The following is a 23,007-nucleotide window of genomic DNA, read 5'->3' on the forward strand; positions in this document are numbered from 1 at the left end:
GGGAAAGCCTAGACAATGTAAAAACAATAGATATCAATAAAAATCTATTTTAAAAAAACCCAACCAATCCTGGGAAGGCTTCCTAAACTATGTTTTTATCATTTAGGATTCTTTATTCTGTCCGTGTTCAAAGCTTTGGGTAACCCTTGACCCTTCTATTTGCAAATTACATCATCCCCAACCCCTGAAGTCATCTCGATTCTTCTGCTTCTTTGTTCCCACCTGCACCCCATATAGACTCTCATTACCTCACACCCAATTATTACACCAACCTCCCCACTCCAGTGCATCCTATCCCTGGCTCCCAAAATAATTTTCCTTAAATGCAGGCCTACCCATGTGACTTCCTTACTCAATCAACTCCAGAGATTTCCTGGCACCTCTAGGATAAACTATAAACTCTTCTATTTGATTTCTTTTTTGGGTAGGGCAATGAGGGTTAAGTGACTTGTCCAGGGTCGCACAGCAAGTGTTGAGTGTCTGAGGCCCCGATTTGAACTTGGGTCCTCCTGAATCCAGGACAGGTGCTTTATCCACTGTGCCACCTAGCTGCCCCTTCTGTTTTATTTGTAAAGCCCTTTGCAACCTTGACCCAGTCTCTACAACTTCACTGGACACTACAATCCCACCTGCACTCCGTGATATAGCCAAAACCTTTCCTTTCAACAGTTCTTCTTTCTGTAAAACCCTATCTCTAAGGGTTGTCCCTTATACCTAACAGGAACTCCCTCTACCTCTGCCTCATAAAATTCCTCTTCCTCTATGACATAGCTCAAGCATCCTTTCCTACAGGAAGCTTTACCCTCACATTCCCAGATGCTGGTGCCCCCCCCCCTCCCCAAATCCCTTGTATTTAACTGGTTTTATTTTCTTGATTATGGTGGGTGGGTTGAAGAGTGCATAAAGGTCTGGACTTAGGAGCAAGACCTGAGTTAAAATCTTGCCTCAGACACTTGGACAAATCACTCTTACCTCTGTCCCTGTCAGTTTTCTCATCTGTAACATGGGGATAATAATTGGATCCATCCACCTCCCAGAGTGGTTGGATTAAGGGAGATAATACATGAAAAGAGCTCTGCAAACCTTGAAGTTATATGTAAGTGCTAATTACTTATATATGTCTCCCGAGAAAGTGAAAGCTTCCAGTGGGTAGGGTTTTATTTACATTACCTATGCCTTGGGGGGCCCTCTAGGTCTCCCCTGTGAAGCTGACCCAGTGTCCAGGATCTTTGGACAGGAGCTGGTTTCCACTTCTCACCATGGAGTTTCTAGCAAGTCAGCAACATTTCAACTCAACCTTCCTTTTTTATCATTTAGGTGGCATTTAGAGTTCAACTTAACCACTTATCTTGGTAATTGGTGCTTCAGAGAGAGATAAGAACTCTGGGCAGAAGGTAAAAACTTAGAGTAATGACATTTAAATCAATATCTAACCACATCGTGATTTCCCCAAAGGTTTTAGAATTCCCAAATCTAAACCTCAAATGTGGGTCGCCCTGCTTAATGGCAGGGAAAGACGCCACACCTCAGGTGCAAACAATCTAGGGTTAGTGAAATATTTTTAAAAAAGAAAGACAGCTGATGGATTGGAAATTCCCATCAAAACTTGTGGAGTTCTTCAGGTAAAAACCAGTTTAATGGGCACGTATAAGTTCTAGTTATTCAGCAACAAAACAAGGTAGTCAGTAGTTTTCTAAAACTGTAACTTACAGGAGAAAAAAAGATCATGTGAATGTTAGGGGAGATCCCACCCCCTTGTTTAAGGATGAACAAACACAGATCAATAAATGCCAAGGGTCACAATAGCTATTCAGGACCAAACAAGAGAAATGAATGAGGCTTCCAATCGGGAAACCTGCACCAACTTGCTTAGTAACCAGGAACTGGGACAGTTTTCCACATGGTCACTCCCACTACTACCCAGGTACCAACCCACAAGATGTGTCCTTCCATGAAAGGGCTGCTAGCTTAGCCTCTCACTCCTCAGGGCAGCAGAGTAAAGTTTAGCACCACATCCCTTACAGCATCAGTGGGAAATAAAAGAAAATGGTAACAGCCCTTAAATGAGTTGGGGAGCAGGCCTGAAGTGAGAGAATATATCTGTAAAGGGCTTTTCAAACTTCCAGGGGCCATTTGCATGCTATTTTTTTAGAGAGCTAGGTGCCATAGTGGCCAGAGGGCTGGGCCTAGAGTCAGGAGGATCCGAGTTCAAATCCAGCCTTAGAGCCTTTGTTGGCTGTGACCTATGGCAAGTCACTTCACCTCTGTCTGCCTCAGGTTCATCTATAAAATGGGTATAATAAAGGCATCTTCCTCCCAAGATTGTGGGGGATAAAATGAGGTCCTATCTGTCAAGCCCTTAGCAAACCATAAAACTCCACAGAAACAGCTTGTGATGATGACAAGGACTAAGGGAAAAAAGGAAGGAGGAGGAGGTGGGCAGATGCAGGCGGGATCCCAGAAGCCAACACCACAGACGCACAAGAGGGAGGCCCTTCTTTTGTACGGTTATTTTATTTTATAGTTAAGTCCATATATTATATAAAACATAACAGGAAAATGAACAAGTCTATAAAATCCATGGAGGAGTTTGGACGACAAATGACAAGAACTCTCTTGCTTGCTCTCTCTGCTGGCATCGCCTTCAGACCTCCGGTGTATTCATGGTCTCCAAAACTATGCAAGTTCAGAGCCTTTATGCCAGGAAGGGAAGACATGGCTAGTCTGGATGATGGTCAGAGGCCCTTGCAGAATATCAGTCTCCCCCTCAACACCCGCTCCAACGAAGGTCAGATTGGTCACGCTGCAAGGCTTTCCTTCAAGGCCTTGAGGGGAATTTTGGTGAAGGAGTAGGTGCAGGCATGCTGCCTGGGGCCAGTGAGCCTGCCTATACACTGCCCTACTCTACTACGCACACACCATGAGCTATGGCAACAGGGACATCCAACCAGAGGTAGGTTCCAAGGCCAAAGGCAGAGAAGCAGGTCAAAGAAACGCTTTCAGAGCCAGCTTCACCATCCCACATATCCCAGTGGATACAGGAGAAGCTCTGGGCCTCATGTGCTTCCAATTCGCCAGATGATGGCCAGTTCCAAACTTGCTAGAAAGAGAGCTTCTATGTCCTTCCTTTGGAACAGTGAGGACTGCTGGGATGTCCAGTTCTTTGGCGGAGGCATGCCAACCATTCCAGCTCCCCTGGATTTAAATCCACTGACTGCCACAACCCATGGCAAACGGAAGGTCAAAAGCGGGCCTGCTGTTCCCCAGATCAAGAGAAACAACACTTTACAAGGAGAGGGGTCTAGCTGCTCACACAAGCCTACATGGAGAACGTCCTTCTTGGTCTAGATGAGAGGTGATGAGGAGCACTAACAAAGGCTGAGCAAACCATTTTAAGACGAAAGGGGGCAAGGGAACATCTAGGAAGAAAAGGGAAAGAGAAACCCTTCTAGGTCTGAAGGTGGCATCAAAGGCAGCAAGACCAAAGGTGTCCTCCCCCAGCCTGTGCTCTAGCAGGAAGCCCATCCCCCAGCTCTCAGAGAAGACATTTGAAACACAGAAAAGTCTTTGTGAATACAATAATTAACACAGCAAATTGAAACCCAGTCTTGTACGTTCTGATGTCTTGAGTTCTTGAAGTCTAGACAAGACACTCACTTTTCACCATTTCTGTGCACTTTGGGGGCAATGATAAAAAGGAAGAGACTTAAAGATTTGTTTTATTTTCTACTGGGGGCAGGGGGAGGATCAATAGAACTGTTATCCAATTTGCTCTCCACTGTACACACACACCCACACACTCGCACACCCACACACAACGCGCGCACACAAAAACCCTCAAAGCTGCACCAATACTTCGGATTTTGACCAAAAGAGTAGATCCCGGGAGAAGTGCAAAATGCAAAATCAACTGACAGAAAAATGCTGAACAAACAGCATTATTAATATACAAAATATTTATATTACTGAACTATTAACAGGCGATGTTCTTGGCCGCCACACAGCTGTGGAGCTGCCCGCTCCTTTCTCCAACCTAGTCCATGCCAGCCACCAAGAATCATCCGACTCTAGTTGGCTTCGTTCTTTGACGCTTCGTCAAAATTTTCTACGAGATCTGAAGAAAAGCAGAGGAAATGAATCATCAACTGCCCAAGGTTTCTCCTCCTCCTCCTGTGCCACATTAGGCCAGGCTTCACAGCTGGGCCTCCCTGCCGGAGCCTAACCCTACTGTGGGAGGTGGGCAGAGAAGATGGGACCCAGACACCAGACATGCAACTCTCCCCTTTTCTACAGGAGCTGTAAAGCCCTGCAAGAATGCCAATACAGGCAGCCAGCACAACTTCCAAAGGCCATCTCTGGCTTGGGTTCTGTCTGTGGAATTTGGGGCTTTGTGTCTGGATGTCTGTTTGAATGAAGTTTTCTAGGACAAGACATCAAAGAAAACGTCATTTTTCCTCTTAAGGCTCAGCAGCTGAGGTATTATTGGTGTGGATGGATACTCTTCCTGTGGACAAAATGAAATACCCTCCACAGCCTTCATGAATTAGTGGGGCTGGAAAGTAATCTTATCAGTGGGTAGATGGCCCCAACCTTCATGTGTTAGGCCCTTGAAGATGGACAACCAATCCAGCCACTCCTGAGCTGGCCCCGGGGGGAAACACAGTTCTGAGGGCCAAGCAGCAACCTCCCCCGCCCCCACCCCAGCCGTCATGACTCAAACACACCAACAAAGCTGAAGGAACAAATGCCAAAGCCAAAGAAAAGGGAACAGTCTTTAGACCCACCTGGCACATCGTCATCCTCTTCGTCGATGTCTTCAGGCTTGGGTGCTTTGCTATCCAGCACTGAAAAGAATTTTAAAAACAATGAAGCCACTGAGTGTAAGTGTTTAAAAACGCCCCCAAACTCTCTTCCACAGTCCCCTCTTTGTCTAAACGAATCTGAAAATTTACAGGAATCTTAATAGGAAAAGGAAATGGTGTCGACTGCAATTCCTGCAGATTTGGGGCTTGACAACATTAAGAGCTTTCACTGCACATCAAACACAGATCAGTTCAAATACCGTCTCTGTTTCCTCATCTGTCAAATAAGGGAGTTGGACAAGATGAACCCAAGAGTTGCTTCCAGCTCTAGGTCAGTGACGGCATTAGGGCAGAGCCAAGTTTGAAGTTTACACCCAAAATGTAACCAGAGGACAGAGGACGAGTGCTTCCTGTCACAGCACAATCAACAAGTCTGTGTCACCACAAGGCAGGGAGGAAAAGCTCTGTGGGTCAGCATTACCTACAGAGAGGGCCGGAACAGGCCAAGATCCCCCTCCTCCCTCCGTAAAGCCCATCTGCTCTCTGCGTGCTTTCATCATCAACAAAGCCTAAGGGTTGTGTACCATAAAGGCACAAAGTAAAGCCACTTTAACTGGCAGCTGGGGGCATGCACATCCATGGCAGTGCTGGTTGAGGGGAGGAAGATCCACATTCCAACACTTACCTTGCCGAGGGAACTGCTCGGCTAACTTCCTAAGACTCGTTAAGCTGTCGGCCCCGAGCTGGCTTAAGATTCCAGGAAGCATTTCTGTGATTGGCTTTGCTTCTGCATGGCCAGTGATGGCAAAGGTGTTGGCGGAGAGGGAAGCCTGGACTTTGGGGTTGTTGAAATGAATAACTGTCCCATCATCTTTAATCATGTTCACCTGTTTGAACACAAGATACCCAGAAGGTTCACAAGTGTCTTCCCACCTTTTCTGAAGTAATTTATCCCAAGAGCACATGGGCCGCAGGCTCCTAAAGTGGCAACTCTTTTCATACTTCAGGGGGATGTGTTCTTAGAAATGAACCCCCACACAGAGGAGAAAGCCTGTGAACGTCAAACCAGAGCAAGGAGGTGATGGGTGCCCCACCAGTCCTGGCCCTGTTTCTGCATGGATGTTTCACCCACTGTCCAGTGGGCATCGCCAACAGAACTCATTAGCGTTCCCCCCATGACAAATCCAGCAGAGGGCACCCAAGCTCCCACACATAGCCAACCCCTACTTCTCGTGTCCAACCAGCTGCCAAATGTGGTGGCTTCTCCCTCCCTATCTGTTCTCCACCCCCTTCTCACCACCCAGAGCCACCACCTCTAGCCTTATTACCTCCCCCCATCGCCTGCTTACATGAGCTGGTTTCCTTCAAACTAAACTCCATCCAAGGACCATGCTCTACGAGAAGCCTTTCCTGGCTCTCTTTTCTGCTGCTTTCCCCCCAAAAAACAACCGTGGACTGATTTGTGCATCCAGAGAAGTCTAGACAATTAGTTAATTTGTCTTTGTGCCCCTAGTGCCTAGCCAGTGATCAGCACACAGTAGGCTCTTTGGGGGGTGAGAAGGGCAATGAGGGTTAAGTGACTTGCCCAGGGTCACACAGCTAGTAAGTGTCAAGTGTCTGAGGCTGGGTTTGAACTCAGGTCCTCCTGAATCCAGGGCCATTGCTTTATCCACTGCGCCACCTAGCTGCCCCCACAGTAGGCTCTTAATAAAAGTTTACTGTTTGAATAGGGGAGGGCAGAGCCAAGCCATGCTTTCACGTCCTTCACTGTGGACAAACTGTGTGTTCAACTCATCAACAGAGCCAGTGATGAGCTTGGTCCACTAAAACCACCAAGTCTTTCTCATAACTGCCCAAGTCAGACCCCTTCAATCCTCTCAGATCATAGGATACCATCCACAAAGTCAGAAGGGCCATCTCCTCAAACCCCTTCATTTTACATGTTAAGAAACTAAGCCCAAGAGAGGGCCTACAATCCTACAGGACGTTTCCTTTCCTCTGAGCTTTGTGGCATCTGCAAAAATAATACCAGTCAACAGTTTAGAGCTAGAAGGGACCTTAATGGTCACCAAGTCCAATGCTGTCAGTTCAGATAGGAAGACTAAAGCAGAAGTTAAGTGACTTGCCCAAGGTCACACAGCTATGAGTGTCTGGGGCAGGATTCGAATCCAGTCTTCTAGACTCCCCATCAAAGACTCAGAGGATATACATTCTGTTTCAAGCGTAATTCCTCTTCCTCAAAACAGGATCTCAAGGCTAAGCTTCTCCCATGTTCTTTCCCCACATCCTAATATATCATCTCCCTGACTCTGAGCAGCCAGAAGGAACATTCGTAAATTAACAATCTGTTTGATCCCAAAGGCAAACATGTGAACTTGAATTACACTTGATGAGTCGATTGGGGAGATCCCCATCCCTGCAGATGGACAAGTGGGCTCAGACAGAAGGGCTGACTTGTGCTGTTCCCAAGCCACCTATTGGCTGCTGGAGGAAGACTCTCACCCAGCCCCCTCCTCTCTTCACCACCATGACAGTCCCCAGAGTTTTCCTTACTTCTGTTGTCCTAGAACGAGGAGACCAGACCCACTATGCCCAGAGTGCCATGTCGAATCCGTCCCTGCTCTCATGAATGCCTCACTTTAGGATCCCAAGTGCCCACTCTTTGCACAGGAGCAGGATTTCTCTTTCTCTAAGTTCATCATCTGTGACGAACAGATGCCAGCCTCAATGCTTGAGAACCTCCTTCTCTGGTGCTCCTTGCTATTATCCTTGACTCCCATTTCTCACCCTGCCCCATGCCCATATTTGTGGTGAAGGGTTGGAGAGAGGGAGAATGTGACCCATGTAGGTGTCATTCCCCAGAGATTTAGGAAAGCCCTGAATCAGGGCCCAGGCCAGGCCAGGCCAGGGCCTAACAACCCTGCTGCTACAGACCCTGGTCCAGGCCATGGCAGCTCCTACCAGGCATTGTGGGAATGGGGCTTCAAGGGGGAGTCGGTGGTGCTGGCACAGCTGAACGGCAGCAATGTGTAATTTTTTCCATGGGGAGAAAATAGGTGCAGCATCAGAAGAGCATACGTCACTACCGACACAGTATGCCAAGCACTCCTAACTTCAATAATCCCCCTGAAGTTCTTCAAGGCAGAAATGCCAGCCCTCCCACAAGGACGATCACACAACCCCTCCACAGCTAGCAGATGGTCTTGGATAGAGTCAGCTAAACACTCCTCCACTGAGGCAAACCTGGTGATGAGCTCAGCTAGGTTGGCTTTGGGGCAACAGATCCCTCCTCTGCCCCAGGGTCCAGTACAAAACCAGACAGAATTTGTGATCTTCTGCGGGAGTCCCTAAGACCAATACCAACATGAGGCATACAGGAGGCCTTCAAGGAGGACACTTGGGGGGGGGGGGGCATTATGGGCTAAACTGGAATTTAGGCTGGCCTAGGAATTTCCATTCTTTATATGCTATTTCTGTAGGAAAACATACTCCAAGTTTCAAATCAGTGATTTTAACCCAACAAACAAGAGCTCAGAACTTATTTTGTGCAGAGCAGTGCTAGGTACTAGGGGGACAATGCAAACGAGATAAGCCAAGGTGGCCACCACCCCACAAAGCTTATAGTTTGTAGGTGGATGAGAGAACAAGAGAGACTGTTAAAACACAAATGAACACAGGATACCTGTGATAGAGAGATGGGACACAGAGCATTATGAAGTCCAGAAGGGGACAGCCACTACCACCCAGCAGGTTCAGAGATCCCCACCACTAACAATCCCAAGGGCTTTCTCCATCTATGCGACAGAGCAGAGTCCAGAGAACACACCAACACTCTCTGTTTCACAACAAACCAAGGCTTCTTCTATTCCCAAGCTTTTGCCAGCTTCTGTAACACTGGAAATGCTTGGCCCCTTAATGGCCAGTCTCCCACGGTTCCAGTTAGAACCAATTCCAGACTAAAGAACAAGACTGACTGATGGGGGTTCTGCAGGCAGTCGCTGTAGCCTCTGACAGCACAGCCCACAAGCACCTTCAGGCTGGATGGGCCCAGGGGGCCTTGTTTAGGGAGAGCTTTTCTGTGGCCATGTTGTTCCTCAGGTACTCCAAGAAGCAGCTGGGGCAGCACGGCATCAAGCCAAGGGCAGGTCGCTTTCTCCAGTCTGGGAGGGCATCTCTGGGAGGGAGTTTGTGGCAAGGATGGGCAAATTAAGGCAGACCCACACGGGGACAAGTGCTTTCAAGTCAGCAAGAACATCGGTGACTAGAAAATGTGCAGAGAAGCAAATCAAGTGTATGGTTTAAGGCCAGAGTCGGTCAACTCAAGACCAATGGGGTCTATGAAAAAGGATTCTCAGAGTGGCAACCTCTCATGGTGCATGTGTGTGCATGCATCCATGCATGTTCATTCCACCCTGCCCTATATCAAGTCAAGCCGAGAAGCCTTTTCTCTCCAAGAAGGTCTAGAAATACCTTCTTGAGGGAAAGGAAAAGGCTGCTAATTTGTCATTTGGGGAACTCTCCCGCTGTGTTTACCCATAAATTAACATTTCTATTAAGTGCATGAGTTAGCTACCATTGTATCATTTTCACTAATGGTGGCTGCAGTACAAATCCACAGCTGGGGCCAGCCTCCAGAAAAGTCTGTTGTGACCATATGTAACCACACCGAATGTGAGTTCTAGGGGAAAATCCCCCCCTCCCCAACCACTCCCAGCAGTTCCAATTCCTTTACACTGCAGCCTGCTGACCTCACCTCTTCAATACCAGCAATGTTATTCACAGCCAATTTTTTGAGAGAACTCTGGAGTTTCTTGTCGTCTGCTGTGGCCGTTCTGTGCACCACCTTCTTCTTTCTGCGTGCTGTGCCCTGAAAGAGCCACACAAGGGGAAAAACCTTAGTGAACAGAGCCACGGCCTGGTGGCCACAAAGTCAGACTCCCTGAATCCCAAGGAGCTGGTGACTCTCGTGGTCAGTGAAGGTGCGTAGGAGGCTACACATGATAAATAGCAGGGGCCCGTTTTGGGGAGTTCAGTTATGAACCACATCTGTTTCCAAAGTGTCTGTGTCTCATGGGTAATTTGGTAACTTGAAAACATTAGGGGCAGCGTCGGCTCCCACTCCACTGTTATCTTGGACTAGATAAGCTAGTTCCCCAAGCCAGAAGACTCAAAGGTCATTACTCGAATGCCTTTATGATCCCCTGAGGTACGAGATTCTTCCAACAGCACAGATTGCCACACACCCGTTCTCTGAAGACCGGCCACTAACTCCTAGATTGCTGCCCACTTCTTTCAAGTACATACCTTCCCCTAGATTACTGTTCCATGAGTATCTACATACTTATGCTATGTGTAAAACCTTTCCTAAAAATTACTGAATTTTAGAATTTGGGGGCTAGTATATCCCTTAGAAGCCATCATATATTAGTGCAGTCATTAAAAATGGAGACTTGTTAAACGCCAATGTAAAATAAGCTGGAGTACCTATGAGTGAGTAAACACTGAGAAGCCTACATTTTACTGGGTCACATCACCAAGGGAATCATCATCAGACAATTCCTGACGTAAGAGACTGAGCTAAAACCATGGATTTGTGGGTCTCCACTGGGGCACGTTTGGATTCCCAGGCTCCACCACAACAGTCGACTTCACCAATAAAGTAACTCAAATCCAATCAACAGCAGCCAAAGCCCTGAGCTCCCCGACACACAGTCTCTCCATGCTTTGAGACCAAAGGCAGAATTCCCTTGCAGGTAGTTGGAGACAGGTGTGAGGAGGCTCTTGTTCAGAAAAAGGACAGGGGCCTGAGCACCAGCAGGCATCTTTAGGTCTCTGGGTGTTAATAAGCTGAGACCTCTCTTTACAGGTGCCAGGTCCTCTCACATACCTCACATCATAAGGTGCTCCACAGAAAAACTGCTACATAATTGATGACACCTGTTGTACGGGCCTCAGAGTTAGGGGGAGGCTTCTATTTCCTTCTCCAGTTCATTTCCCAGATGAGAAAACTGAGGCAGTGACTTGCCCAGGGTCACAAAGCTAGTAAGTGTCTGAGTTTGGATCTGACCCAGGGGAGGGGAGTCTTCCTGCCTCCAGGCCCTCTATCCACTGCACCACTGAACTCTGCCCCTTGCAAGTACTAAAGCATTATAAAAATGCTTGATTATCTTCCTGCCTTTCCTTTTAAGGGCCTCCCTGTAAGTGCTATGCTGGTAAATGTTGAACATCCAGCAACATACTTTTCAGTTATCAAACTGCCATTATGAGGAACACTTTCTCCATCCCTTTTGGGGTCTACTTCACCAACAATGCAACAAACCATGCTTTGACTTGTAGTCTCTGCTGATTTCTAAGGTATAAACGGTCACACCAAAAATTTAACAAGCAGCTCTCCAGTTTAAGGGTTCCCTTCCACAGCATCTCTATGTTGTCCCAATACTTCAAGTGTAAATCAACTATAGAGGGTCTTGTTATTCCCCCACCAACTGCATGGGATGTTTTCACATAATTGCTTTGGATAGAATCAATCAGCTCTGTTATGTGCCAGGCCCTGGCCAGAAAGTCAAATAATCCCGACTCACAAACATGTTCAGCATAAATACACAGGGGATAAATACAAATATGTATAAGGCACTTGTGGGGGTGGGGGAAGGAGATTGGGAAAGGCTTCATGCAGAGGGAGGGGCCTGTGGTAAGGTAGGAGGACACCCAGAGAAGGGGGGACCAGTACAAAGGCCCAGAGTGTCCTAGGGGAGGAACAAAGAGAAGGCCAGCAGGGCTGGATGCCAGGGTGCAGGGGGGAGTAATGTCCACGGAGGCTGGTGCCAAGTTGGGAAGAACTCTAAAGTTCAGATGGGATTCTAGGGGCAAGAGGAAGCAGCTTGAGTTGCCTGAGTGGGAGGCTCCCGTGGTCTTGCTCTTCCTTGGCCAGCTGCAATCATTAGGTCAGAGGCCCAGAGAGTAGGCACAAGTTCATTCTGGGCTTCTGTCTGACCAGGGCCTGGCCCAAAGGAGGCATGTGATAAATGCCTGCTGCCTAAAGGACACTTCTCTCCATCCTTTTCAGAAAAATCTCTCAGATATTTACCTTCTCAAAGAGAGGGCAGGGATTCTAATTAATCTCTTCTTGAGCACCTGGGATTACTGCGGCCCATCAATTACTCTATGGGCGGGCCTTCCATCCTGACGTTCTTCCCCCTAGCTCTGCTGAGATCTTCCTTGCTTTGGTCATTAATTGTAGCACCAGTAGCACGTGCCCGTTCTAATCTGCCCAGCTGACTTCCCCTTCTCCAAACCCCCATTTGCTGTGGGACAGAGAAGCCGACAACCTGAATTTCTGAGGCTGCCAGGCCTGCCATGCGCTCTCTCCTCAGACTCCTGCTGTCTTGAAAACCCAACCCCAGCTTCCTTTGGCAGGAGCCCCCTCCCCCCCAACCCTGAGGAGCTGCTGGCACCATCCCTTGGAGTTTCTCTTCCTCCTCCCTCCACATCTCTTGGATGAACACAGTGTCTGCCTGTTGTCTCTCCCACTAGCAGGAGAGCATGAAGACAGGGAATGGCCTTTTGCCTTTCTTTGTAGGCCACTGTGATGAGCACTGAAGAATGCTGGCTGGCTGATGAGGCCAGGACTCAAGTGCATTTGCTTCATTGTCTGCTTTTAGAGTTAGAGGACATGGGTTCTACTCTCTGGACCTCAGTTTTCCTATATGCAAAATGAAGGTGTCAGGCAAGATGATCTCTGAGGCCCCTCCTCATACTCACTGCTTCTTGGCATGTGACATCATTTCCAACCTTGCAGCCTTCAGGGTATAAAAAAGAACATGACGGGGGCAGCTAGGTGGCACAGTGGATAGAGCACCGGCCGTGGATTCAGGAGGACCTGAGTTCAAATCTGGCCTCAGACACTTGACACTTACTAGCTGTGTGACCCTGGGCAAGTCACTTAACCTTCATTGCCTCCCCCCCCCCAAATAATAATAAAATAAAATTAAAAAAGAACGTGACTGAGTTGGAGTCCACACTTACCTTGCCTCCTATCCGGACCTGAGCCTGGAGTTTGGCTAATTTCTCTTGATTCATGCTGTCGGTAGATCTAGAAAAGGAGGAGATGGGTTCAAATCTCAGAGCTCTGGGAAAATAGGAAAACTGCTTGCACCCCCCCCCCTTTGAGGTCCCCACCATGGGCATGGACTGAGTGGTCTCCTGCACAGTGCCTAGCAGCTCCACACCCTATCAAAGGGAGCCAGCCTCAGCAAGGTCTACACCTCCGGTATTGAGAATGAGATTTCACATCCAAGAAACGGTCACCTGAAGCTCAGAGAAGCTTCAGGGGCCGAGCCCAGAAAACTGCCCACTCAGCAACAAACTGTGGCTTCGGCCACTCACAAAGCCCACCTACCAGGAGAAACAGGGAGGAGCAGGGCATGGAGCCACCTTGGAAACATCTTCTACAACACTAACTTCCTGCCCATGTACACAGTAAAGGATATGGATTAAAATAATCCTGAAAGGGAGTTCTAGAAACATTAAAAACCCAGGATGGCTGTGCAAGTCACCAATTCTGAGGCACCTCCAGAGAAACATAATTCCCCCTCTTTGGCTTCAATAATGATGAAATAAATGCTCCCAGCCAGTGGGTGTTGGGGTTTAAGCAAGGATTTTTTTTAGCAGAGCTGATATTTATTACAAAATGTTTTAATAAAGAAAAATATCCAAACCAGACCATGCTCTCAAACTATTTCCCACTCCTTTTCAGACAGACTGTCCATCTAAACAGAAAAACACAAAAAGCCACTTGGGCCAAGATCAGATGCAATTAATTGCTGGATCTCTAAGCACTCAAAGAAGTGAATACAAAATAATGCCATCTTTGTCTGAGATGAGATGATAAAGTGAATGTCAAGGAGAGGAAGAGGCTCAGGACTCCACCACAAAGTTCCTTCAATGCCTCCTCCACAGTCATTATTTTCTGGTGGCCAGAGCACTTTCCCATTCATTATCTTCCTTGATCCTAATCTCCCCACTCTTGGTAGACTGTGGGGGAACATACTGTCACTACAAAAGTGCTGGGTGTCATTCTCTGGTGAGTCTCAGCCTTTTGTCTTTTAACCTTTTAAGGCACAAAAGGAGAAGGCGGCCAATCAGCCAACCACTGGCCTCACCACAAAGGTATGAACCCCTGAATCCCCCCAGTTGTTGGGGCTCTCCTTCCTCACATGATCTTGGACTGACTGGATCATCTGCATTCCTTCAACAGGGCAGCCAAGACCAGCATTAGCTTTGTCTTTGGGTCCCTGCTGCCTACAACGGTGTTCTGCATTCAATCAACACTGGGTACCAGGCACTGTGCTAAGCCCTGGGAACATGGAGACAAAAATGGAATCCTTATATACATACCTAGGTACACACGAAATAAATACGAAGTGATGGGGTGGCACTCAAAGGCTGGAAAGGGGCTAGGAGGAGGCATCTGAGCCGAACTGGGGGAAATGAGGTACTCTAAAAGGAAGAGTGGGCATTCCAAGCACGAGGCTCAGCCAGTGCCCAGGCACTGAGACAGACTTGGGAGATGGTGTGTTGTGTGAAGAATAGTGAGGAGGTCCAGCTGGCTGAGTGTCATAAAGTGTACAGAATGTCAAAAGGGTAGAATGGGTCTGTTATAAGGCCAAACAGAGTAGTTAGATTTTACTGAGCTCCAAAAGTGGCACGATCAGATCTGTGTAGCTGAGTGGGGGATGGATTGAAGTTTAGACCAATTAGGAGGGTGTTAGAGTCTAGGTGAGAGGTGATGAGGGTTGGAGTGAGGGGGAGGTACACAGAAGAGAGAATATGGAGAGGTAGAAATGACAAGATCTGGCAGTGACCTCTTATGCACAGTGATGAAGAGTAAAGAGTCTGGAAGGATACTGAGCCCGTCAGCCTGGGAGCCTGGTGGGGCCACTAGAAGAAGAGGAAATTTAGGAAAGGGGCCGGTTTGGAGAGGAAAAAACAAACCAAGATGTTTTGGACAAGTTGAGGCTGAGATGCCAATGAAACCCCCAGTCGGTGATATGGGACTGGAGCTCAGAGGAGATCAGGGATGGATGATGAGATCTTGGAGGCATGTTCAGAGAGATGGACCAAATCCTGAGGAGCTGATGTGGTCACTAGGTGAGAGGCGGTGTAGGAGACAAGTCCCCAGCACAGAGCCACAGTTGTCGGGGGGTGACATGGATGACAAGCCAGCAAAGGAGCTGAAGAAACCAAGAGCACCCAGTTATCTCATCACTATTTATAAAGCTACACACAAGTGTCCATTGCTGTGCTTGGCACTAGGGAACGAGAGGGGGGCCAACTGTGCAGTGTGGAAGAGTGTTGTCAACCATGAAGGCTGAGGATGAGACTGTCCGAGTGTCTGGTAACCAAGGGGTCCTGATAGCCTTGGGGAGAGAGGGAGAGGGGGAGAGAGAGAGAGAAAGAGCGAGCGAGCGCGCTTTCATTTGAATAATGGAGTAAGAAGCCAGACTGAAGTGGGGTGAACAGTGACTCCGGATAAATGGAGGCTACAAGTCTAGACAGCTTTTTCTAGGAGGCCAGCTAGGAAAGGGAGATAGACATAGGTCAGTAACTGGAGGGGATCACAGGGTCTGATGACAATATGTTAAGTCTGGGGGAGACTTGGATGCATGTTATTGTTGTTTGTCCATCAGGAGGCAATGTCACGACTAGCAGTGAATTGGATTTAAGTGAGGCAGAGCTGTGCAAGGTCACCAACCTCACTCTCTCCTCCAGAGCCATCTGGGGCCAGTGACAACATATACATCAGGATGACTGGATGGTTAAGTGACTTGCCCAAGGTCACAGCTAGTAAGTGTCTGAGTTCACATTTGAACTCAGGTCCTCCCAACTTCAGGGCCAGTGCTCTATCCACTGTGCCACCTAGCTGTCCCTTGGATTCATTTGTAGGCATCAAGAAGTCCCCAGGAGAGAGGAAGAGACTAAATATTAGAGAGAAAAGGGGCACGATGGGGGCAATCTAGGAGAGGGAATGGAGTCAAGGGTACAGCTGAGGCCTGGGTGAGAAGCATCACCTCTTCACCAATACCTGAAGTGAAATGGCTAAAGGGATATAGAACTGTGCGTACCTTTGATCCAGCAATACCACTACTAGGTTTATATCCCAAAGACATCCCCAAAAAGGGGAAAAAACCTATTCTAGCAGCTCTTTTTTGTGGTGGCTAAGAATTGGAAATCAAAGGAATGCCCATCGACTGGGTAATGGTTAAACAAGCTGTGGTATATGATGGTGATGGAATATTATTGTGCTATAAGAAATGACAAGCAGACCGATTTCCGAAAGGCCTGGAAAGACCTGTATGAACTGATGTATAGTGAAGTGAACAGAACCAAGAGAATGTTGTGCACAGAAACAGCAATGCTGTTTGATGAAGAACTGTGAATGACTTATGACAATGATCCAAGACAACTCCAAAGGACTACTGATGAAACATACTATCCATCTCCAAAGAAAGAACTGATATTGATGGAACACAGACTGAATGAAGCATGCTATTCTTCACTTTCTTTTTCTTTTATTAAAGTTTTCTTGTACAAAATGACTAATATAGTAATGTTTTACATAACTGTACATGTATAACTCACATCTGATTGCTTACCACCTCAGAAAGGGGGGATAGGAGGGAGGGAAGGAGGGAACTCAAAACTATAAATAAAAATGTAGTATTACTTAAAAGAAAAACAAACAAACCCTGAAGTGAAGAATGAAGAATGATGTCAGGAGATTTCTGGGATGCAGAGAGAAGTAGCAGCTCACAACAAATGAGCACTATTTTTTTCAATAAAGTGATTTCAGGTCCTTAGCTGAAGTGGTAGTGGTATGGGAGGTCTGAATAGAGAGGTTAGGAACAGCCTCTTGTGTGTAGCAGCTAAAGAGAAAAGGAGAAGTAAAGGGATCGAGTTGCTGCAGTGAGGACCCACTTGAGAACAGTCAGGCAATAAGCATTTATTAAACACTTACTCTGTCCTGGGAACCATTTTGACTGCTGGGGACACAAAGAAAAAAGCAAAAACAGTCCCTATGGGGCAGGTAGGTGGTGCAATGGATAAAGCACCGGTCCTGGATTCAGGAGGACCTGAGTTCAAATTCAGCCTCGGACACTTGACACCAAAAAACAAAAACAAAAAAATAGTCCTGGAACTCAAGGAATGCCCATAATAACAGGGAAGGAAACATAAATATCTAGAGCCATGAAGTACAGATAAATGGAAATTAACCTGGAAAGGAAAGCCATTGGTGGGCCAGGGAAGCTGGCAGCGTTTCAGGAATGGGGGGGGGCCCCCCCGCAGTCAGGGCAAAAGAGGAAGACAGAGATGTGCTGTTGTCAGAGCAGCCCCATCGGGCCCTGTGGGTGATCTGCCTCATCTCCATTCAGCAGAATGTGAGGAGGAGTGGTGGAGGTGGATGGTGGGAATAAGCCAGGAATTTAGGAAAATATTTATTAAATGAATATTTCTACTGAATTTAAAAATGTTTTTTAAGTGTACAAGATTATATTGTCTTTTACCTAAATGCCTAAAATGCAATTGTTTAACAGTCACTTGGAAGGGAGGAACCATAATTAAGGCTAATTTACATTTGCTTTTAAGCTTTCAAGACTAGATCTCACAACACTTCACAACCACAGCCTGGTAAGGTGGAAATGACACGAGATTTGCAACCAGAAATCATAGGTTTAAGTCCCAGCTCCTAACCTACTTAACCTGTGTGACCTTAGCTAAGTCACTTCCACACCCATAGTTGGTTTCTTTCCCATGAAATATGGAGGACTAGGTAATAACTTGAATGAATATACTGCTTTAAATTTTGCTACATATTCACACACGTGGTCTCATTTGGCTTTGTGAGGCGGGCACTATTATAATCCCCATTTCACAGATAAGGAAGGTGAGGCTGAGACCTTTATTAACAGAGTCATAAAGTGTGGGAGGCAGAAGGGTTCCTGAACCATGTGCTTCTTGGTGATTTCCAGGGACCCCTTTAACAACCACAACCCTTCTGAGGAGAGAGCTCACATCCACGTTAACACACCTAGAAGGAAATGTTGGGCATGTTTGTACACAATGACCTCACTCTCAAGCCCTCCCTGGCCAATGACAGTTCACTGGGCACAAAAAAGGGAGTCCTGATTGGTGCCCACCCAAGGGGCAAGCCCCACCACCTAGAGGAGGCTTCAGTATTAGCATTAGGACCCCTCCCCCAAGGGATCTCTCTCAGCAGATTTTTCTATCACCCCTCCTCACTGTCCTAACTACTGGAACCAGCTTCATACTTTTGTCTGTGCTTGATCATCTCATCAGAGTTCAAGCTCCATGAGAGCAGGCCCCGTGTATGGTGCTGCTGTTAAGCAGGTACCCACTGCTACACAGACAAATTCCTCTACAGAGATGGAGGGGGCACAGCATCTGTAATACCTGGCCCAAGGTGCTAAATAAAGTGAGCTGGGCCTGGCACTGCTGGCTGTCTGATGGGACAAAGGGCCTGGCTGCCGTGGAAGGAACACCTGCTGTCCTTCCAATCAGAAGCTGTCACTTCCTGGTGGTCTGCCTCCACCACGTGGGAGGTAGATGGATTCTGGGGGATGGGCCTCAGTTTCTTCATCTAAAAAAGGGCAATAATGTTTGCCTTTGCTACCTTACCAGACTGTCTGCAGGAAGGTGGGCTTCAGAGAGGGTGCATGGTGACAGAAATGCAGGCTGGTCTTGGTACACAAGATACCCACAAAATGAAGAGGGGTTAAGTAAAGGTGGAGTCCTGGTTTGTGCAAAACAAAAACTACCACCAACACAGACCTTTTCCACCTTCAACAAGGAAGCATCAAAGAGGAACCAATGGGAGGTGAGCAAAGATGTCTCCTGGACCCCCAGCAAGGGAGGGAGCCCCAAGAACAGGGCAGGAAGGTGGGGCTCCGGAGCTTGGAGGCTTGGAGGGTGGGAGTCTAGGCTCAGAATGTCAGAGTGAGAATAAGGACCTCCCAGCCACCCAGAAAACTAACACCTCAGGCGTGTGCAGTCTCCCCTCTAACAGTGATGAGGGGTCAGATGAGGGGGAGCCCACTGAAGAGAGGATGGGCCACGAGTGAGTTCTCCAAGATCACTGCCAAGTCAGGGGCAGCCACACCAGCCCTTCAAGGACCAAGGCCGGGAGTACCCAGGCTTCTCACCGCCCCATCCCTGCAGAGGTCATGCTGCTGTAGTTTGTCCTTCCTTTTTCAAAGAGAGCCATAACATCAGGGTGATGTCATGCCTTGCACTGAATTGGATTTAAGTGAGGGAGAGCTGTGCAAAGTTACCACCTTCACTCTCTCCTCCAGAGCCATCTGGGGCCAGTGGCAAGATAGATATCAGCCCTGGATGTTTAAGGCAATCGGGGTTAAGTGACTTGCCCAGTATCACACAGCTAAGCGTCTGAGGTCACATTTGAACTCGGGTCATCCTGACTCCAGGACCAGTGCTTTATTCACTGTGCCACCTAGCCAGCCATGTGGTCCAATCCAGAATCCCCTCAGTCAGGAAATGCCCAGTAATTTGAGGCCCTGCAAGGGCTCCAGGGAAGCTGCTTAGAGTCCATCACAAAGAACACAGGCAGGGCAGGGTGGTGCAGTGGGTATTTCAGTGGGTCTGGATTGAGAGCCAGGGGCCGGCCACACTCCTGACCCACACATCACCACCTGGGGTCTGAGAGCCCACACTCACCCTGTCTGGGCTTGACTCCTCCCCTATAGAGTGAGAGGGGACCCTAGATTATCTCAAAGGTCCCCTTAGCTCTGGAGACTCTCCCAAATGCTCCTCCCTCTACTCCCCAGGTGGGAGGCGATGGGTCTTAGAGGAAAGTGGACTTAACCTGGAGACAAAGCCCAGGGTTCAGAGCCTTGACTCTGCCCCTCCTGGAGATGGGTGCTCGGCTGGTCCCCTCCAGGCCTGGCAGGTGATGGTCGTCCTTGCACGCCTTACTGCAAACCTCAACGACAGACTCGGGAGCGGTTTTTAACCCTGAGCCCTGCGGCCACTGGTGCTGCCTGAGACAGGGGCTGGACCCGTGTTTTCATCGGAACAGGTCACTCCAGGGTGAAGTTTTCTCCCAGGGCAGGGCAGCCGCTTGCCTGCACCTGCCGGCCCCAGAGATGCCCAGAGCCCTGAGAAGGGATGGGACTTGACCCCTGGAGGATGACCCATTAGGCCACCCTGCTAAGACCTGCCCTGGTCACTTTTGTTCTTCCCAAGCGTTTGCCAAGCTGACCTTCAGCGTGGGCTCTGCCTCTCACCCTGCACAACCAACTGTTAACTTTCTCTCCCCCAGTTCTGGACCCGGATCTGCCCAATGGCTGCTATCAGGAAACCCGTTTCCGGGGCCAGGACCGACGTCGCAGGGAGACCCTGGCCCCCGAGGCTGCCCCCCCACCCCCCGCTACTGCTTGCCTCCCAGGGGGGCAGTGAGGGGCACCCTGCCCCTTTTCCGGATGAGGAGGTTGGCACAGCCCCGCTTTGCCACCCCCACACCAGGCGACCTTGGGACGAATCACCAATGGGCCCTCCCCAGCCACTCATCAAGGGGGCACCATGGGCTCAAAGCAGCCCAGGACCGGGCGGGGAGCCCCGGGGGTCCCGAGGAGCCTAGGAGGGCCCCTTCCCGTTACAGACGGGGAAACGGAGGCCGGGCAGAAATCCTTTGCTCTGGAGCTGGGAGAGTCCGGAGAGGTCACCTCCTTAACTTTCCAGGAAAGGAAACTGAGGCGGCCTGGGGGAAATGAGGACACTGAGGCCAAGCCCCTCACTTTACGGGCGAGGAAACTGAGGTCCAGGAAAAGACCACAGGGCTCTCGCTCTGAGACTGGGAGGATCCACAAGGGCCCCGGGCTCCCAGGCTCCCATGTGACAGGGGAGCAAACTGAGTTCCAGGGAAGAAGAAACTGAGGACGAGGGAGTCCCGCCCCTCCTTTGACAGAAGTAAACTGGCCGGGACCTCGGAGCCCACCGAGTCTTAGGCCCTCATCTGACAGAGAAGGAAACTGAGGCCCAGGAGCCCCCCCCCCCCAATCCCAGCCCTCCGAGTCGGCGGAAACCCAGGCCTCCTTTGACAGAGAAGGAGCCCGAGGCTCAGAGAGGACCCGAGGAGGGCCTGCCTCAGTCTCCCCCTCCCCCTAACGGCCGGGATCCGGGACAGGGCCCGGGCCCACCCCCGCCCCGCCTGGGCAACCTGGGCCGCCGCGCTCTCCGGGGTTCGCTCACCGGGGGCGCCGGGACCGAGGCTCCAGCAGCGGTCGCTTTACCTGGAGCCGAGGCGGGAGCTTCCTCCGACGGCAACACGCGGCGGCAGCAAGATGGCGGTCACGGCGGAGGCAGAGAAAGGAGGCGGCGGCCGCGGGAGCGCGGACACGTGACGCCTCCCGCCCCACCTCTTGACCCCCCCACCCCCTCCAGCAGCCAATCGCCGTACGCATCCGCTAGAGGGGGGCGGCCGAGCCCTCGCATCCAATCGTGAGGCGGCGGGTTCCGAGGCGCGCCGTGCACGCTGGGACATGTAGTCCCCGGCGGAATACATTGTGTACCTCGCTAGGGCGTCTGGGAGCGGGCAGCGCTCGACTTTTTGTTTGGCACCCTGGAGCTTCCTGGGGCATTGTCACGGGACTGGGGAGCAGCTCCCCGACCCGTGCGTGGGGAAATGGCGGGTTACGGATTTCGCTTGTAGTTGTGCAATCCAGAGGAGGTGGGGCGGTTTAAAAGCAATAGTTAGTTTTAGACGACCTTTAAATAAATTCAAGAACATTTATTAAGCACCTGCTTCAATAACTCAGGTCCCAGCTTTACAACTCAAGCAATCCTTTATTAAACGCCTAATTAGGTGCCCGCTATATCCAGGCACCGTGCCAAGAGCTGGTGCAGAAAGAGTGCCCTCAAGGAGTTTACACTCTGGGGAAACAAATCATGCAACACGCATTAACGAGAGCCGTAGAACATACGTAATGGTCCATGCCAATTGTCCCACGCCTCGGCAGAAAAGGACGGGGGCACATTTTTTTCTAACTGCTTAGAGACAAGCTTTTTGTTGTTCCGTCGTTTTCAATCGTGACCCGACTCGGGATTTTCTTGGCAAAGATACTAGAGTGGTTTGCTTTTTCCTTCTCCAGTTCCTTTTACGGATGAGGAAACTAAGGCAAACAGGGTGAAGTGACTTGCCCAGTGGCTTGCCACAGCTAATAAGAGTCTGAGGTCAGACTTGAACTCAGGAAGGTGAGTCTTCTTGACTCCAGACTGGCACTCTTTATCTATTGCCCCTCTTACCTGGCTCAGGGACCAGCTTAGTCATTCTAATTACACAGCATAATTAAAAAAAAAACCCACAAATCTTTCCATTTCCATTAATGTCATTGGAGATATTGCTTCCCTGATTACATCTCCTAAAGCTCAGTTCTGACCATGTCACCTCCCTACTCAAAAAACTCCAGTGGCTCCCCAGTGCCCATACAAAATGCTCTGTTTGACATCTAAAGTCCTTCATAAACCTAGAACCCACTTAACAGTCTTCCTACATCTTACCCCCATCCAGTGCAGTGGCCTCTTTAGGACAATGCATCTTGTAGCTCTGAACATTTTCTCAGGTTGTCTCCCACGAGTGCTTTCTTTCCTCAGCTCTACCTACTGGAAGCCTTTCCCAACCCCTCGTGATTCTAGTGCTTTCTCTCTGTTAATTATCTCTTATTTATCTTGTGTGTTTTGTGCATCTATATGTACATGTATATATCCTGTATATAGCTTACAGATGAGGAAAATGACACCCTACAACCTTAAGATCATTCTCTTCTACTAGCTGGAGAGCTGAATTGTCTTTACAACCCCAAGCCATTAGAACCCTGCCTCTCAAGAGTTCTACTTGGTCCTTGGGGCTGTGTAGTTTCTTTGTGTCTAAAGGGTAAAATGTAAATAGCAACTTCTTCTGTTTTGGTCAGAAACCCTGAGGGCCCTCCCCTCCCAGACATCCCTTCCTTCCTTCCATCAATCCTCTCTCTCTCTCTTTCTCTCTCCCTTCCTTCCTTCCCTTCTTTCATTCGTTTTGACTAGGTAAAGGAGGACATTCTTTGCTTCTTGTTGCCTAGTCTTAATCACTGAATGGACATTGCCTTAGGCACAGTAAGACCTGGGAAAGACCTTA

General features: G+C 49.0%; 1 protein-coding gene across 2 annotated transcripts; it reads right to left on the reverse strand.

Moving 5' to 3' along the window:
- Positions 1-1,416: 1,416 nt before the first annotated feature.
- Positions 1,417-21,259, reverse strand: BTF3L4 (basic transcription factor 3 like 4). 2 transcript variants are annotated; one of them, XM_044002954.1, is made up of 6 exons: positions 21,128-21,259; positions 12,828-12,894; positions 9,556-9,669; positions 5,488-5,689; positions 4,785-4,844; positions 1,417-4,114 (listed from the first exon to the last, which is right to left on the reverse strand). In XM_044002954.1, the coding sequence occupies exons 2-6, from the start codon at positions 12,879-12,881 to the stop codon at positions 4,068-4,070; spliced, it is 477 nt and encodes a 158-aa protein (XP_043858889.1). In that variant the 5' UTR covers positions 12,882-12,894; positions 21,128-21,259; the 3' UTR covers positions 1,417-4,067. The 2 variants fall into 2 exon arrangements, with proteins under 2 accessions (XP_043858889.1, XP_043858888.1); XM_044002953.1 differs by having other exon boundaries at positions 21,087-21,240.
- Positions 21,260-23,007: the final 1,748 nt, after the last annotated feature.

The sequence above is a fragment of the Dromiciops gliroides genome, chromosome 4, assembly GCF_019393635.1.
Source record: "Dromiciops gliroides isolate mDroGli1 chromosome 4, mDroGli1.pri, whole genome shotgun sequence".
Lineage (NCBI taxonomy): Eukaryota > Metazoa > Chordata > Mammalia > Microbiotheria > Microbiotheriidae > Dromiciops > Dromiciops gliroides.